General features: G+C 42.4%; 1 protein-coding gene across 2 annotated transcripts; it reads right to left on the bottom strand.

The window, feature by feature from the left end:
- Window positions 1-1,508: 1,508 nt before the first annotated feature.
- lrrc2 (leucine rich repeat containing 2) lies at window positions 1,509-16,082 on the bottom strand. 2 transcript variants are annotated; one of them, XM_080434095.1, is made up of 10 exons: window positions 15,963-16,082; window positions 12,455-12,599; window positions 10,741-10,865; window positions 9,619-9,680; window positions 6,347-6,503; window positions 5,448-5,584; window positions 4,761-4,906; window positions 2,997-3,149; window positions 2,042-2,211; window positions 1,509-1,630 (listed from the first exon to the last, which is right to left on the bottom strand). In XM_080434095.1, exons 2-10 carry the CDS (start codon window positions 12,589-12,591, stop codon window positions 1,581-1,583), a joined length of 1,137 nt encoding a protein of 378 aa, XP_080290221.1. In that variant the 5' UTR covers window positions 12,592-12,599; window positions 15,963-16,082; the 3' UTR covers window positions 1,509-1,580. The 2 variants fall into 2 exon arrangements, with proteins under 2 accessions (XP_080290221.1, XP_080290222.1); XM_080434096.1 differs by having other exon boundaries at window positions 12,455-12,596; window positions 15,963-16,022.
- Window positions 16,083-16,506: the final 424 nt, after the last annotated feature.

Raw genomic sequence — 16,506 nt, 5'->3', positions numbered from 1 at the left:
GGAATAAAATTGTATATCTCAGCACCAACACTAGAGCGGGCTATAAGCTTTAGCACACATACAGCTTTATGTCCCCTTGTAATGGGGTACATTTTCTGTAAATTAAATGGTGCAAGTAATGGCACTTGGGTTGCACATTCAGAGATTCCAAGTGGACAATTGTTATCTGAGAACCATGTGGGATGGCTTACTTTCAGCAGTATAGTGTATTATGTTACATAAATATACTACAGTAAACGTCCTATATCAAGCCATTAATAAAATAAACCTATTCGATTTTTTTTTGTGTTAGAAACTAAAATAGAAAGTCAAATATTAAACAAAAACAAAAAATAACTGATTTAGTGAGACAAGAGTGTTTATAGCATTTGTTTTTATTCTACTTGTGTGTTTGTGTCGAAAGACCAGAAGCTTTTCTTACCCTGGAATTTAAATGATCCCAGAGAGTGTGTTTAACCAAATAAGCGTATTCATAATTCGGCTTTCAGCATTTCCACTATATCTTTCATTCCCCCTCACAAATGAATTGCCAGGCAATGTTGTAAATAAGGGTGGTGAGAGTTCATACATTGACGTTTTCATTCAAGAACCTATATTTGCCACAAAACTTGGCCATTACATTACTGAATCATTTTATTTTATATTAATGTGCCATAGATTCACAATGGAAAGAACGTTGTTGGTGGGATTTGATCCAGGACCAGCAGGAACTGGCAAGAGCCTGGAAAGTCAACATGAACTCTAGCTTTAGAAGATTAACAAGAAAACAGGAATCATTCACTGCAGCTCAAACCCCACATTTATTGCATTGGCTCTTCAGCAACATATTGGCTCTTCAACAACATATTAAGCAAAACAAAAACAATTAGATGTATCATTAGAAAACAAACTTTTTCAAATCACATTTCAGTCAAACACCACCAAGTCATTGATCATTATGATACATAAAGCTACAGGCGGACGTCAGTCTCACACGGCAAAATAAAACGAAAAGTATTTGGTCACATCAAAACAAACCAGGCTCCATTTTCTTCATCCACATAATCCAGTTTACCAGACACTAATATAACTAAAAGCTTTGATTCAAACAAACATTATAGCATATTGCATATTGTTTTATCGTGCTTAAATATCACTATTTTGTCACTAAATGTAGAAGTGAAGCAAAATGGTTGGTGACGGAATGCTTTGCTCTAATCACCTGACAACTCAGAAGCATGTTTACATTCAAACCTACAGTATGTAGGTGTTGCATTCAGCATTTACACCAAAATTGGCAACCAATCACAATCTGTGATCTGAGTAGCTGTCCCCCCCTCTCAAATTATGTTTGCATAAAGACAAAGCAGTCATCAGCCAGGATGCATCCTCACAGAATAAAGCTTACATTTAAAAAAAAAAACAGCGACCTCTGGAGTAACAGAATTCCACAAGTCACAGTTTCTGGTGGAACACTGGAACATCCTAGGATGGACATTAAAACAATCTCATCTTGTTCTTCATCATCACCATCATCATCATCACCATCATCATAATTCATATAATCTACATATTCCTCATCATCTTCCGCATAGTCTTCATCACAGCTGGCAGGAGATGGACACCTTGGTGGTGGAGTAAGGGCAAGCATCTGGGAGAAAATGAAAGACAGACATTTTCTTCTTCTCAATACACACACAGGTCCTTAAACTAAATCTAACAGATCAGTGGTTCACAAGCTTTTCTGTCGGTACCCATGTCAGTATCATGGTCAGTATCATGGCCATTATCATGTCAGTATCATGTCAGCATCATGGTCAGTATCATGGTCAGGGTCAGTATCATGGTCAGTATGTTAGTATCATGTCAGTATCATGGTCAGTATCATGGTCAGTATCATGGTCAGTATCATGGTCATTATCATGGTCAGTATCATGGTCATTATCATGTCAGTATCATGTCAGTATCATGGTCAGTATCATGTACCAGGTAAACAATGAACCTATCATCTGTCTAAATAACATGCTAAAACATCTAAATTAAATTGAGACCTAAGACTCACCTCTGTCTTTCAGAGACTTAACATAAGCCTGGATGAACTCTTTATCACCGCCATCTTCCCTCTCTTCCTCCTCCTCTCTCCTCTTCTCCCTACTCTTGTCTTTCTTCTTCTCCTCCTCTTCCCTCTTCTTCCTCTCTTCGCTCGCTGGGTTGTCGTACAGCCTGATGAACCTGTGGACAGCGAGACAAAACACATTATATTTGTTTCTATGGAAAGAGAAAACATTATTTTTCTTTCTATGGAAATAGAAACCATTCTATTTCTTTCTATGGAAATAGAAACCATTCTATTTCTTTCTATGGAAATAGAAAATGCATTCTATAGTATCTACTCTGTTTACACAGAACCAGTAAATGCGTTCATCTGCTCTGTTTCTACATACTACTTCTGTATAAAAGTAGTATGTATACCGTATGTATGCTGGTCCTGGGGGTCCCAGAGCAAAATAAACTAAATATTGTGTCATTTTTTTTTCCTAATAAAGTTCATTATTTTTGGTTTAGTTTTTTCCCTCCCTCGTGTAAAGCAACTTGAGTACCTAGAAAAGCAATATATATGAGATATTAATCTTACTATTAGCCTATTATTATTATTTATTTTTTAACTACATCAAATGGGGGTCTACATGGCCTAATGCAGTGGGGTCCAGGGACCCTCGATCAGGCTTCTTTCAGGGGGATCTAAATGGACCCTTACAGGTTTGTAACTCTGAGAGTTTACACATGTACATTTGTACACTCTCAGAGTTATGGAGGTCCTTGAAAGTAAAAGGCTTGAGAACCATTGAACTAAACTAAACCCCAATCTACATAGTAACTCAGAGAATGTACAAATCCATTTGGTTGCATTTGTACACTCTCAGAGTTACCAGACCCCAAAAAGGGGTCCATTTGGACCCCTGGTGGTGGTCTGCGGTACCAGACGTTAAGAACCAGTGTGTGTTTATGTTCAGTACTTGATGTCGGGGTTCCTGCAGAGATGGGTTGGGATGCAGTTGAGCTCGTCGCCGCTGACCACAATCATGCTGAGGGTGGTGATGTTGGACAGACAGTGGGGGAGGTAACACAGATGGTTCTTATGGACGAACAGGGTGGTGAGACACTCCAGCCTGGGAAATATAGGATACACACACACACACACACACACACACACACACACACACACACACACACACACACACACACACACACACACACACACACACACACACACACACACACACACACACACACACACACACACACACACACACACACACACACACACTTTTAGATTATTCAGACCAGTGAGGACTGCTGCTGCTGTATTACAAGGCATAGTAGAGACTCATGTATGCTCTGTTGCACGGCCGTGTTGCGTGTCTATTTTCACGAAGCCCGATTTCACGAATCGGGCTGAACTCTGAATGCCAATGTCAACAAATGGAAATGGTGAAACAACACTTGGTTGACGCTCGGGTGCCGCAGTGTTAAAGTTGCTGCCCACCACAGCGGCAGTTGTGGGTTCGAATCCACCGTGGTGCAACCGGGTTTGTCGAGCATCTATACGAACACAATTGGCCCGTGTTCGGGGGAGGGAATCCAGGCGGGGAGGAGGGTGATATTTGTCACTATGTATTCCTACGGGCTGGGGGCGGCACCTGTCAGCAGGGAGTGTTGGGCGGGTGGAGTGAGTATAGGACAAAGGCTCTACGTCCTCCCGATGGGGGCTCCTCACTGGTAGGTGAGTCAGTAGGATGACAGCAGTGAAAACACAGAATTGTGTGTGGGGAGAAATCAATTGGCATAACGACTAAATTGGGGAGAAAAAGGGGCAAATAAAAAAGCAACAAAACACGCGGTCATTTTGTAGCTTTGTAGCTGCAGTTGAAGCCAGCTCAACTTGGGTTGTAGCTTTGTAGATTTTGTAGCAGCTACAAACGTACGGGTGTAGCTTAGTATCTGATATTGGTAGCCAATTAGGCTAGTAGCCAATTAGAATGAAATCTGCTAAAACTGACTCATACTGTATACTGATACAGAACCGAATATTGTCACTGTCGGGTGAAAACCTTGTATGTTACTTTTTTATTATTTAAAAACTATTTAAAATGGTGAAAATAGCCAATCTACAAGCTGTAATTATTAATTAAGAAATACTATATTTTAAATAGTGAAAAAATCAACTAAACATTATTAGTGCAAGTTCAATCACATTTCATTTGAACGAAAATAACTTGTGGGGAAAATACATAAAATCTCTAATCTGTGAATCTAAAGTGATTAATGTGACCCCTACAGTCAGTGAAGTCCAGGGCTGAATGTGACATATTGAGACCTATATACTGTAACTAAATATTGGTCATTTGTGAAATAAATGGGTTATATTTCACAGATAGACTATCTGTGAAATATAACCCATTTATTTCACAAAATAATGTGTTGGCAAATACGTTATTAACCCTAACCCTATAAGAATAGTATAACTATCTGTGATAGTTATACTATTCTTATACTATATTAAAATAAAATCATCCTTAACCTTCAAGTTAAATTCATTATTTCCGTGGACTTAAAAATCATTTTTGGAGTTTTGTTTTTAATGGCCTTCCTGCCCTCAAAGAAATTACAACACCAAAGGCCAAGTGGCCTTGCCCCTAAAATGACGAAATTCCAGGCCTGATCATATAGTATGTATAGCTTTGTAGCTGCCGGTGCGAACACAGCAGCATCATTCTCACCTGTCCATGTCTTCAGGCAGGTCTGTGAGGGCGTTGTTACTCATGTCCAGTAACTGCATGGCGGTCATCCTCAGGGCACAGATGGGGATGGACGCAAAGCTGTTCTCTGCGATGTCCAGATGAATCAGCTTCTTCAGACTGCTGAGCTGTAGAGAGAGTGAAGGAGGTGTTTGTGTTCCATGTTCTGAAAGGGTCGTCTTCTAATTATGCTGAGCAGGGAATAATATGTTGCAGAGCCAACATCAAATAATGTTCAGACCTGTATTTACTATTTACATGATAAATAGAGAGTTTTCCCATTCAGTCACTGACGTAATACAGTACAGTATATATTGAAAAAACGTACACACACACACACACACACACACACACACACACACACACACACACACGCACGCACACACACACACACGCACGCGCGCAAACACACACATACACACACATACACACACACACACACACACACACACACACACACACACACACACACACACACACACACACGCACACACACACACACACACACGCAGCAAGGTTAAACTGGGAGCAGATTCTTGACAATGTACACAACGAAAGCAATCTCTCTCTCTCTCTCTCTCTCTCTCTCTCTCTCTCTCTCTCTCTCTCTCTCTCTCTCTCTCTCTCTCTCTCTCTCTCTCTCTCTCTCTCTCTCTCTCTCTCTCTCACCTCAAAGGGGAGAGATGACAGATGCCGGTTGGCGGTGAGCTCCAGTCTCTCCAGCTGCTCACAGTCTCCCAACTCTGGAGGGACTTTGATTAAACGGTTGTAGCTGACATTCAACTCCCTTAACCTGGTCAGCTTACCTACAGTGAGAGAGAGAGAGAGAGAGAGAGAGAGAGAGAGAGAGAGAGAGAGAGAGAGAGAGAGAGAGAGAGAGAGAGAGAGAGAGAGAGAGAGAGAGAGACACACACACACACACACACACACACACACACACACACACACACACACACACACACACACACACACACACACACACACACACACACACACACACACACACACACACACAGACACACACACACACACACACACACACACACACACACACACAGAATAAAGAAACAGGTGAGATTTTAGAGAGAGAGAAAGAGAGAGTGAAAGAGAGAGAGAGAGAGACATGCAGAGACAGAGAGAGAGAGAGAGAGAGAGAGAGAGAGACATCAGAGTTGAAATTAGTGAAATTGTATGACAGACACACGCGCACACACACACACACACACACACACACACACACACACACACACACACACACACACACACACACACACACACACACACACACACACACACACACACGCACGCATGCACGCAGGCGTGCAGGCAGGCAGGCAGGCAGGCAGGCAGACAGACAGACAGACAGACAGACAGACAGACAGACAGACAGACAGGCAGGCAGGCAGGCAGGCAGGCAGGCAGGCAGACAGACAGACAGACAGACAGACAGACAGACAGACAGACAGACAGACAGACAGACAGACAGACAGACAGACAGACAGACAGACAGACAGACAGACAGACAGACAGACAGACAGACAGACAGACAGACAGACAGACAGACAGACCTATCTCTGCTGGGAGCTCTGTGAGACAGTTCTTTGGGAGTTCCAGCACGGTGAGCTCTGTGAAGTGAGACAGGTAGTCAGGCAGACAGTGGATCTTTGTCCCTCTGACATGCCACTCCTTCAGGTAGGTCATCCACTGCAACTCCTTGGGAAAGCCCTGGTAGAAATGATGATAATCATAATGAAAAAGGATCATAAATATAGCTTTAAGCACACCACTTAATCCCTGTTTTATACTTCATCGCACAATCAAATCAAGCTTTATTTATATAGCACATTTACAAACAGGCAAGCTGAACCAAAGTGCTGTACAGGCAAAATTAAAAACATCAATGCAAAACAACAGAGCAAGTTCACAAAAATATTTAGCAACAAAGGAAAACATGAAAACACTATTAAAAGACAACATAAAAGAGGGAAGGACAAATAAGTGTAAGTGGAAAGTTTAAATTACATAAATGGAAATTAGATGCTATTAAAAGCGAGGGAAAAAAGATGGGTTTTTAGTTTGGCTTTGAAAGCCCCGATCGATTGGGGGGATCGGATGTGGAGGGGCAGGCTGTTCCAGAGTCGCGGGGCCGTGGCCATGAAAGAGCGGTCACCCCTGGTCTTTTTAAAATTTCTGGTTGGAACTTCAAGTAAATGATTTTCGGCAGACCTCAATTCCCTGGTTGGGACATATGGTTTAACAAGTGCGGAGAGGTAGGATGGAGCGAGCCCATTTAGTGATTTATAGACAAATAAAAACACCTTAAAATCAATTCTAAAATTCACGGGGAGCCAGTGTAGAGAGGCAAGGACAGGGGTAATATGCTCACGCCTTCTTGTACCTGTAAGGAGGCGGGCAGCAGCATTTTGAACTAGTTGAAGGCGTCTGATCTGTTTATGATCCAAACCGGTGTATAAAGAGTTGCAGTAATCTATTCTGGATGAAATGAAGGCATGAATAGCCATCTCCAGTTGGTGGCGGGGGAGGTAAGGCTTAATCTTGGCCAGAAGCCTTAACTGAAAAAAGCTGGTTTTAACCACGGAGCTGATGTGTTGATTGAATTTGAAAGAACTGTCAAGGGTTACACCGAGATTTTTGGCAGATGGGCGGATAAGAGGGGTGATGGTGTCCGGGATATTGCAGGGTGGGATATGGCCAAATAGTATAATTTCAGTTTTATTTTCGTTGAGAGTAAGAAAGTTATTGTTCATCCAAGATTTTATGTCATGTAGACATCCGAGTAGTGACTGGAAAGAGTTGGCGGAGTTAGTTAGTATGGGTAAGTAAATTTGGATATCGTCGGCGTATGAATGGAATGATATGTTATGTTTTTCAAATATGGATCCTAAAGGCAACATATATAAAAGGAACAGGAGTGGGCCTAAAATGGAGCCTTGGGGGACCCCACAGGTAAGGGGGGCGCAAGGCGAGGAGAAATCCCCCAAATGAACAGCGAAGGTTCTATTAGCGAGGTATGACTCGAACCAGGTTAGGGCCAAGCCAGTGATGCCGATATGATGTTGGAGCCTATTTAAAAGAATTTGGTGGTCTATTGTGTCAAATGCAGCAGATAGGTCGAGGAGCACAATGGTGTTGCACAGTGAAAATATAGCAGATATTATACTCAGTGGTGTAAAGTAACTAAGTACATTTACTCAAGCACTGTACTTAAGTACAACTTTGAGGTACTTTTACTTTAATGGAGTATTTCCAATGTTCAATATTTTTACTTATACTCCACTACATCTCAGAGGCAAATATTGTATTTTTACTCCACTACAATTATTTGAAAACTTTAGTTACTAGTTACTTTGCAGATATAAATTACTATATTATAAAACATACATTAACCACTTTAGCCCCGTTTTATATATAGGCTATTTGAAAATAGCCGATCTACAATCTCACAACGCGTCACATCTGTGAGCTTGTAGATCGTCTATTTTCAAACATTTTAGTACTTTTACTTTTGGTACTTTAAGTATATTTTGATGGCAATACTTCTGTACTTTTACTCAAGTAACATTTTGAACACGGGCCTTTTACTTGTAACAGTGTATTTCTACATTGCAGTATTGATACTTTTACTTAAGTAGAAAATGTGAGTAGGCTACTTTTTCCACCACTGATTATAGCGTACTGTACAAGCTCACAACGTGCTGCAGCGCTTTGTGAGCGTAGTACTGTGTCATGCATTCTGATAAAAGACTTCCGCAAAGGATGCACTTGTGTATCTTCAACGTCATTAGGAAGGTTTGTCTGTCCTAAAGAAGCATTATGTCTTACAAGACAGAGGACCGTGGTCAATTTCTGGGACTGGAGGATAAACAATTTACAATGTAAGCGTTTAGCAGACGCTCTTATCCAGAACGACTTACAATAACCAAGAAACCATAGGATACCAGGTAAACAATGAACCTATAGCATCTGTCTTAATAACCTGCTGTCTAAATTTTGACATTGTGGGAAAAAAAACAAGCCTAAAGGTCCTTACACACCGGGGCGATTTTTTTCATGCGAATAATACGTTTTTTTTTAAAAAACGTATATATACCAGTTTCGCGGAGCGAAAAAAGCGTCTTTTAATTATTCGGAACGAGTCCGAATTTTGCGTATATTCGCATATTCGCCGGTGTGTAACCGCCTTAAGTAACAAAAACGAGAACAAATGACCACGGCAAGTCTGCATGGTCATTTATTTGCAGAGGATGGAGAAACGTAAAATTGAGGAATACGATTTAGCCAAGGAATTCAGTAAAAGATGTGACAGCGGGATACTGTTGCACCACCATCATAGATGGTGAATTTATATAGTGCCTTTATCCAAAGCGCTTCACAATGTGAATTACATTCACACAGACGGCAGAGGAAACCATGCAAGGCACCAACATGTTCATCAGGAGCAGTTAGGGGTTCAGTGCTCAACACTAAGACAGGGGGAACTGAGGATCGAACTGGGAAACTTCAGGTTCCCATGTTGACCACTCTACCTCCTGAGCCACTGCCCCACCATCAAATCGATTAGTGAGTAGTACGGAAGACGTTCTGTCAAGTTTAGTAACTGTAGCTTCTATAGTTTCTGAGAACCATATAATCCGAAGACAATGAGCGTTCCCTGCATCTTTGGGGCTTGGACCCCTAATTACAACAACAATAACTAAATGAAACTTCCCCAAGTAACTGTGAGGACATGCAAGCTTTGCTAGTGGGACCTGTAAACCAGTATTAATGCCTTGCACACGCAATAGAACCCCCAACCCTGATGGGTCATAGGTCAGCCTACCCTCCAGTTCTTTCCATCCAGACGAAAGATAAGTTTCTCAGCTGCCTCCTGGCTTCCTGACTCTGAGAGAGAGAGAAAGAGAGAGAGAGAGAGAGAGAGAGAGAGAGAGAGAGAGAGAGAGAGAGAGAGCCACACACACACACACACACACACACACACACACACACACACACACACACACACACACACACACACACACACACACACACACACACACACACACACACACACACACACACACACACACACACACACACACACACGCACACAGAATAAAGAAACAGGTGAGATTTTAGACATCCAGTGTATATCCTAATATACAATCGAGAGTCCCGCGCATGCACGACGGTCGGTCGTGTACGGTCAGTCGGTCGTTCATACGGGTCCTTTTCAGCCGAGTGCAGCCGACTAGAGCCGTGCGAAAACGGACGGCGGCCATTGAAATGAATTTTAATCTACAAGGCAAAGAGATGATTTAAATTTTACACTTTTGTTGTTTAGAGGCCCTCAGTTGTGGAGCTCTCTAGATGCATCACTTAAGTCAGCACTATCCTTGCCAATATTTAAGAAACGTCAAAACAAATAATTAATCTAATTTATTTTTTTTCCATTTTCCTTTTGTGCAGTTTTAGGTTTTTTATTTCTTTATTGCACTGCTGATCCCCTTGTAAACTTGTATTATTTTGTATTGTTCTTTTTGAACTTTTAATGTATGCTATTAATGTATGCTAATGTAAGCTAATTAATGTATGCTATTTAAAGAGACCTCTTTATCATTGAACTATAGACTGAGGAGGACTGACAGCCAGAACCTTAAGGAACAGAGAGGCAGTCAGTCAGACTGTACTGTCTACATTAGGCTACTATAAATCACTGTCATCTGTGCGTGCGTGCGTGCCACGCACGTGCGCGCATGTGTGTGTGTGTGTGTGTGTGTGTGTAAAAAGTATAATACATGACAAAATTTGCCATGTCATTTTCATGGCTGAAAAAACATAAGGTTACAATAGACCGATATCAGCCCAAAGTCCCCGTCCCAACTCGTCACCCAATTTGATGTCACAGGGGTGAGAATGCGGGTTAGAGTTTAAGGGTCAGCGGGTCGTGGTTGGGAGTACAAACCTGTGTCTGCGTGTGTCTGTGTGTGTTCCTGGGTAACAGATCTGTCCAGGTAATGTTGCAGTGTGTTCACTTCACTGCTCTCCAGACTCTTACAGAAAATACGATACTGCCACTCCTGATCGATTCTACAGAGAGACATAGAGAGTTAGTGTGTGTGTATGTATGTGTGTGTGTGTGTGTGTGTGTGTGTGTGTGTGTGTGTGTGTGTGTGTGTGTGTGTGTGTGTGTGTGTGTGTGTGTGTGTGTGTGTGTGTGTGTGTGTGTGTGACTGTGTGTATATTACTATACTTGTGAGGACCAAATGTCCCCACAAGTATAGTAGAATTTGCAAAATAGACGTTGTGAGGATAATTTTCCTGGTCCTCACAAGATAAATAATTGTTTAAAAAGAGATACGTCTACAATTCGATAAAGCTTCAGGTTGGGGTTAGGATTGAACATTTAGAAGTTAGGTTTAGGGGTCAGAGTTAGAATTATGCTCCATTATAGTTTTGCGCCGGTGTCGTGCACCGAAAAATAGTCGATCTACAAGCTCACAACGCCACCCAGTGTGAGCTTGTAGATCTGCTATTTTTTGGCTTTATGCTTACGGTAAAAAATGGCAAATGGCAAAAGATATTGCATTCATAATATTGCCGTCCTAAAATGTTGACGTCCTCACAAGTATAGTAAAACAAACCTGCGTGTGTGTGTGTGTGTGTGTGTGTGTGTGTGTGTGTGTGTGTGTGTGTGTGTGTGTGTGTGCGCGGGTGCGTGTGTGTACGTGCGTGTACGTGCGTGTGTGCGTGCGTGCATGCGCGCATCAGTCATCATGTATATTTGCTCATCATCAAATTGCATGCATAATGGAAAGCCTTCACCATCATATTGATATCAACCTGATGACACGTCTAACCCCAAACAAGCCGGCCTGTTCTTACGAACATGCCCTTTAACATGCTCACCACAGATCCCAGGTCTGCCCGGTCTCCATAAATAGACCTGTGTGTGTTCATGTTACTATGATAAGACTCTTCTGTCATAGGGGAACAGAGCTAGCTGTCTGTCTGTCTGTCTGTCTGTCTGTCTGTCTGTCTGTCTGTCTGTCTGTCTGTCTGTCTGTCTGTCTGTCTGTCTGTCTGTCTGTCTAACCTGGGTTCACGTTACAGGGACACTGATTTAAAACACTGGGTCTTTATGTTATCTATGTTTTTAACGGGGAGCTCGATAGCGGCTGAGGAGCAGCACTTGTCAGTCTGTTGTTTTGCATCAAATTAGAACTAGAACCAAATTAAGCATTTAACATCACAATCAGTTAGTGTTGGTGAAGGTCTGCCTGGGAGGGTTGTTTTATCTAAAGTGAACTACTTTGTTTTCATGTCCTTATAAAATACAATTAAACTAACTCCTTGAACATCTTGATAGTAGAATCCTCTGCCCCCCGCCCCACCCCTCCTTTCTCTGTAGATATGATTATTACTGAGTTTTGTATTGCTTTTGTATTGTATTTATTGTATTATATGTATTACTGATGAATTGAGTTCAATGGACCACAATGGAAACAATCCCCATGGGGCTTTTTTTTTGCATAACCTTTGACTGAACTACCTGTACTGTTAATAATCGTGTTCAATCAATCAATCAATCAATCAATCAATCAATCAATCAATCAATCAATCAATCCATTTGTGGTGTTAAACACCTCCAGGTTGTGGTGAATGTGAGGAAGGCTTACTTAGCCAGCGCGCTCTTCTCCACTCTATCCTTTTCCTTCCTCTGTTTATGGCGGTACTGCTTCACCCGACCTTCCCACAGACCCCTGATAGAAGACAGGTCATACACGGAAACCTCCACCTTCCGTTCAGAACGCATCCTCACTGCTGGAGGAGGAGAGGAGAGGAGAGGAGAGGAGAGGAGAGGAGAGGAGAGGAGAGGAGAGGAGAGGAGAGGAGAGGAGAGGAGAGAGACCAGAAGACAATAGCAACACGATAGCAGACAACTCCCCGTGCCGGCATACAGCGTCTGGGGTTGATTCACAGCAGCCCTGCAATGGACACCTTCATAGATAGATACCTAGATACCTAAGTATCTAAGAGTAGTGAGCCAGCAGCTATGCAGAGGAGGGAGCTAAGACATTGTGGTCACTCACAGACACACTCTCACGGTCATTGCCAAATCTGATTCTGAGGTGTTTTCCTGTGAATTAACACGCGTAAAGCAGCAGGGCCAGGCGGCATTCCAGGGCAGGTGTATATCAGGAGTCTTTATGGATATTTTAAACTCGGTGAGAGTAGAGTCCCATCATGCTTTAAAATCATCCCGTGTAACTTGTTCAATTAAACAAAAGTTCATGAATACTATTTCTGACAACTTGCTGTTTATTCCAAAATATCTTTGGGCAGCATTACTTTTTGAACAGTAGGCCTATATAGTGACAACAGAGCTACTACAAGAGGTGTCGCCAGAAAGACTACTAATGAATGTTACACAGTATGATTTTAAATCAACAACGATCATTCCAGGGCCAAACATAATGAAAGGAACTTGTCTAAATGACTGGCGGCACGGAGCACTTATAGTAGCAAATGCTTCAAGAAACATGTCGAAGATCCAGTAACCTAGGACCCAGCCTGTGCAGCTGCCGGATCCTGGACATTCTGTCAGATCGACGACAAAGTGGTGAGGAATGGACCTAAAACCTCTGACCCCCTGACCCTCAGCACAGGAGCCCCTCAGGGATGTGTTCTGAGCCCATTCCTCTACTCCCTGTACACCTACAATTGCGTGGCCACGCACAGCTCCAACTTGGACTCATGCACTACAGAGAGTCAGTGAATTCATATCACTGAGAAACCCACCTGGTATATATACACACAGAACAGGTGGGTGAAAAGGGCAGAACACTACCACTACTTTAGGCGACTGAAGAAGTTGGGCATGGACTAGCTCTGGTCCATAGCGTTAGAAGGAGTTCTCCTTAACGCTGGTACTTTCCATCCTTTCCCCTCACACCCGCGGTAGCGCAGGCTGCGCAGCCTCTCGTTTTTAGTAAAAAAAAAAAATAAGCTTTCGCTACTCACCAAAACATAGACTGTTTTATGGAGTTGAAAGCCTACTCTACTTAGTGGGAACACTCTGAGCCCCCCACCTCATGTCTAAAATACACTTTTTGGCCAGAAAAGAAAATATTTAACCGGAAGGAAAAAAAGGTTTTTGGTTACTCCACTGCGCCCCCTACAGATCTGATCAATGGAATTTGTATATTGACCAGATTTTTCCTTCCGGTGAAATATTTTATTTTCTGGACAAAAAGTGTATTTTAGACGTGAGGTGGGGGGCTCAGAGTGTTCCCACTTTGTAGAGTAGGCTTTCAACTCCATAAAACCGTCTTTGTTTTGGTGAGTAGCAAAAGTGTTTTGATTTTATTTTATTAAAGACGAGACGCTGTGCAGCCTGTGGTGCGTGTGCAAAGGCTCGAAAGTCCCATAGCGTTAAGGAGAACTCCTTCTAACGCTATGGACCAGAGCTAGGCATGGACCACAAGGTCCTGCGGGCCTTCTACAGATGTACCACTGACAGCATCCTGTACTCATTGACTGGCAATGCAGAGGGTCGTGCTCCCTGTACACATACATGTCTGCGTAGCCACACACAGCTCCAATGTCACCATTAAGTAGGCTAAGTATATAGATGACAAGACGCTGATGGGCCTGATTAACAATAATGGGGCTTGGATCACTGACACCATTGTGTCACTAATCAAAATGGTGTCTGGAGAATAACCTCTGAGCTGATCGTTGACTACACAAGGCTTTTAAATGGTGCTTAGCATGGAGTAATAGGCTATGTAGCAGAGCCTGAACCCCTGCGTGCGACGTGCATGCGTGTGTGTGAGAGAGAGATAGAGAAAGAGTTCTTTTCATATTTCGGTCAGTTAGATATAGAGAGATTTATTTAATGTAAATACAGGTTTTGATATTAAAATTGAGGTTGTAGATCGGGCTCTACTACATATAATTCCCCGCTCTGCAGAATTCTAAGACAACCATTTCAGAACACTGTTCAGTCCTCGTGGTGCACACAGTATCTGGGTGACCTCCAGTCATCCATCATAATAAACATGAATAATTATGACAACAGTCATGTTGTCCTATAAGCCTGCCAAAGCCCTCACACACTCACATGATGACAATCTAACTGTCAGCTTGTAGATCTGCTATTTTCAATCTTGAAAAAAAAAAATGTCACAACAACTTTTCATATGGGATTCCGTGGCCAAACACATATCAAATTAGGGGTCGTTGACATGAAAACGTTTGAGAACCCCTGCTTCAGGGTTCTTTAGATTACAACCTTAACGAACCCCTCCAGATATGGGTCACAAACCCTGATGGGATGGACCTGATATTGAACCCAGGCAGAATCCCCCAACATTTTCCCAGACTGTCAGTCTGGCTGGCATGGGATTGACTGGCTCCTTCTTCCCATAGTACACATCTACAGTACTTCCTATTGGTTTAGATTAGAAAGACTGGCCCGCAACTGAAAACATTCTCCCATGTACCAATGTACTTTAAAGGAGCTCTGCATACTCGCTCTGTGTGTCAGAGACGGGTGGGGTTCAGAAACCTTCCCACCAATGACATCATCGATGGGGATTCTATAAGCTTTCTCTTCCTGGGAAGTTATTATGATGAAATAGAAGCTATTGTTCTTGTATCAATAAAAACAAAAGAACATGGCCGTGCTGATGGCCTAGTAGTCAAGGTGCGTACTATGTAAGTTTATGCTTTGATGCAGCCTGACACTGAGTCAGAGGTTCGATCCCCGAGCCCGGTGGACCCTTGCTGTGTGTCACTCCCCAACACTTGTACCGTTTCCTGTCAAATCTACACTGTACTATCAATAAAGGCAGAAAAGCACCAAATAAAAAATGCAGGTTTCTGAACTGTGTACAGACAGATATGGTGCCATTTTATATTAAGCATTAGTGAGGACCAATTTAAATATGAAGGCTGGAAATGGATGACGTGCTCCTTTAAGAGTTGTGTGTGTTATGTAATAACACTAAACACCCCCCACAACAGGTCACTCAGTCACTTTGGCTTCTACAATGTGAGGCATGACTACAAAATGTATCATATACAGTATAGTAGGCTTACAGTAGCTTCACCACATGTAAACCAGTGAAACCAACAGTTAAAACAGAGCTGACAATAAGGTTTCATAATGTATTTTCTTACCTGTATAGTTGTGTTTAAATGCTGTGGTTCTGTCTCCCTTCAACTGTTGCTTGTTTACCAACCCACCAAGCTGTGACTGAACTCTGTGTGTGTGTATGTGTGCGCGCGTGCCTCTGTGCGCGCGTGCCTCTGTGTGTGTGTGTGTGTGTGTGTGTGTGTGTGTGTGTGTGTGTGTGTGTGTGTGTGTGTGTGTGTGTGTGTGTGTGTGTGTGTGTGTGTGTGTGTGTGTGTGTGTGTGTGTGTGTGTGTGTGTGTGTGTGTGTGTGTGTGTGTGTGTCACCCAAGGCGCTATTTATATCCAGCAGAGATGTGACCCTGCGTGAGTGTGTGTGTACTTGTCTTGCTATACTTCTATACTTGTGAGGGACAAATGTGCCCACAATTATAGTAGAATTTAAGAAATAGACATTGTGTGGATCTACAATTTTCCTGGTCCTCACAAGATAAATTGTTGTTTTATGGTTGAAAATGATTTGGGGAGTTATAGGCTTACAATTAGGGAAAGATTCAGGTCGGAGTTAGGGTTATAGGCTGGGGCAGTTGG

This window comes from Gymnoscopelus braueri (genome assembly GCF_963280865.1).
Source record: "Gymnoscopelus braueri genome assembly, chromosome: 7".
Classification (NCBI taxonomy): domain Eukaryota; kingdom Metazoa; phylum Chordata; class Actinopteri; order Myctophiformes; family Myctophidae; genus Gymnoscopelus; species Gymnoscopelus braueri.
This window is presented reverse-complemented; position numbering and strand designations above follow the sequence as displayed.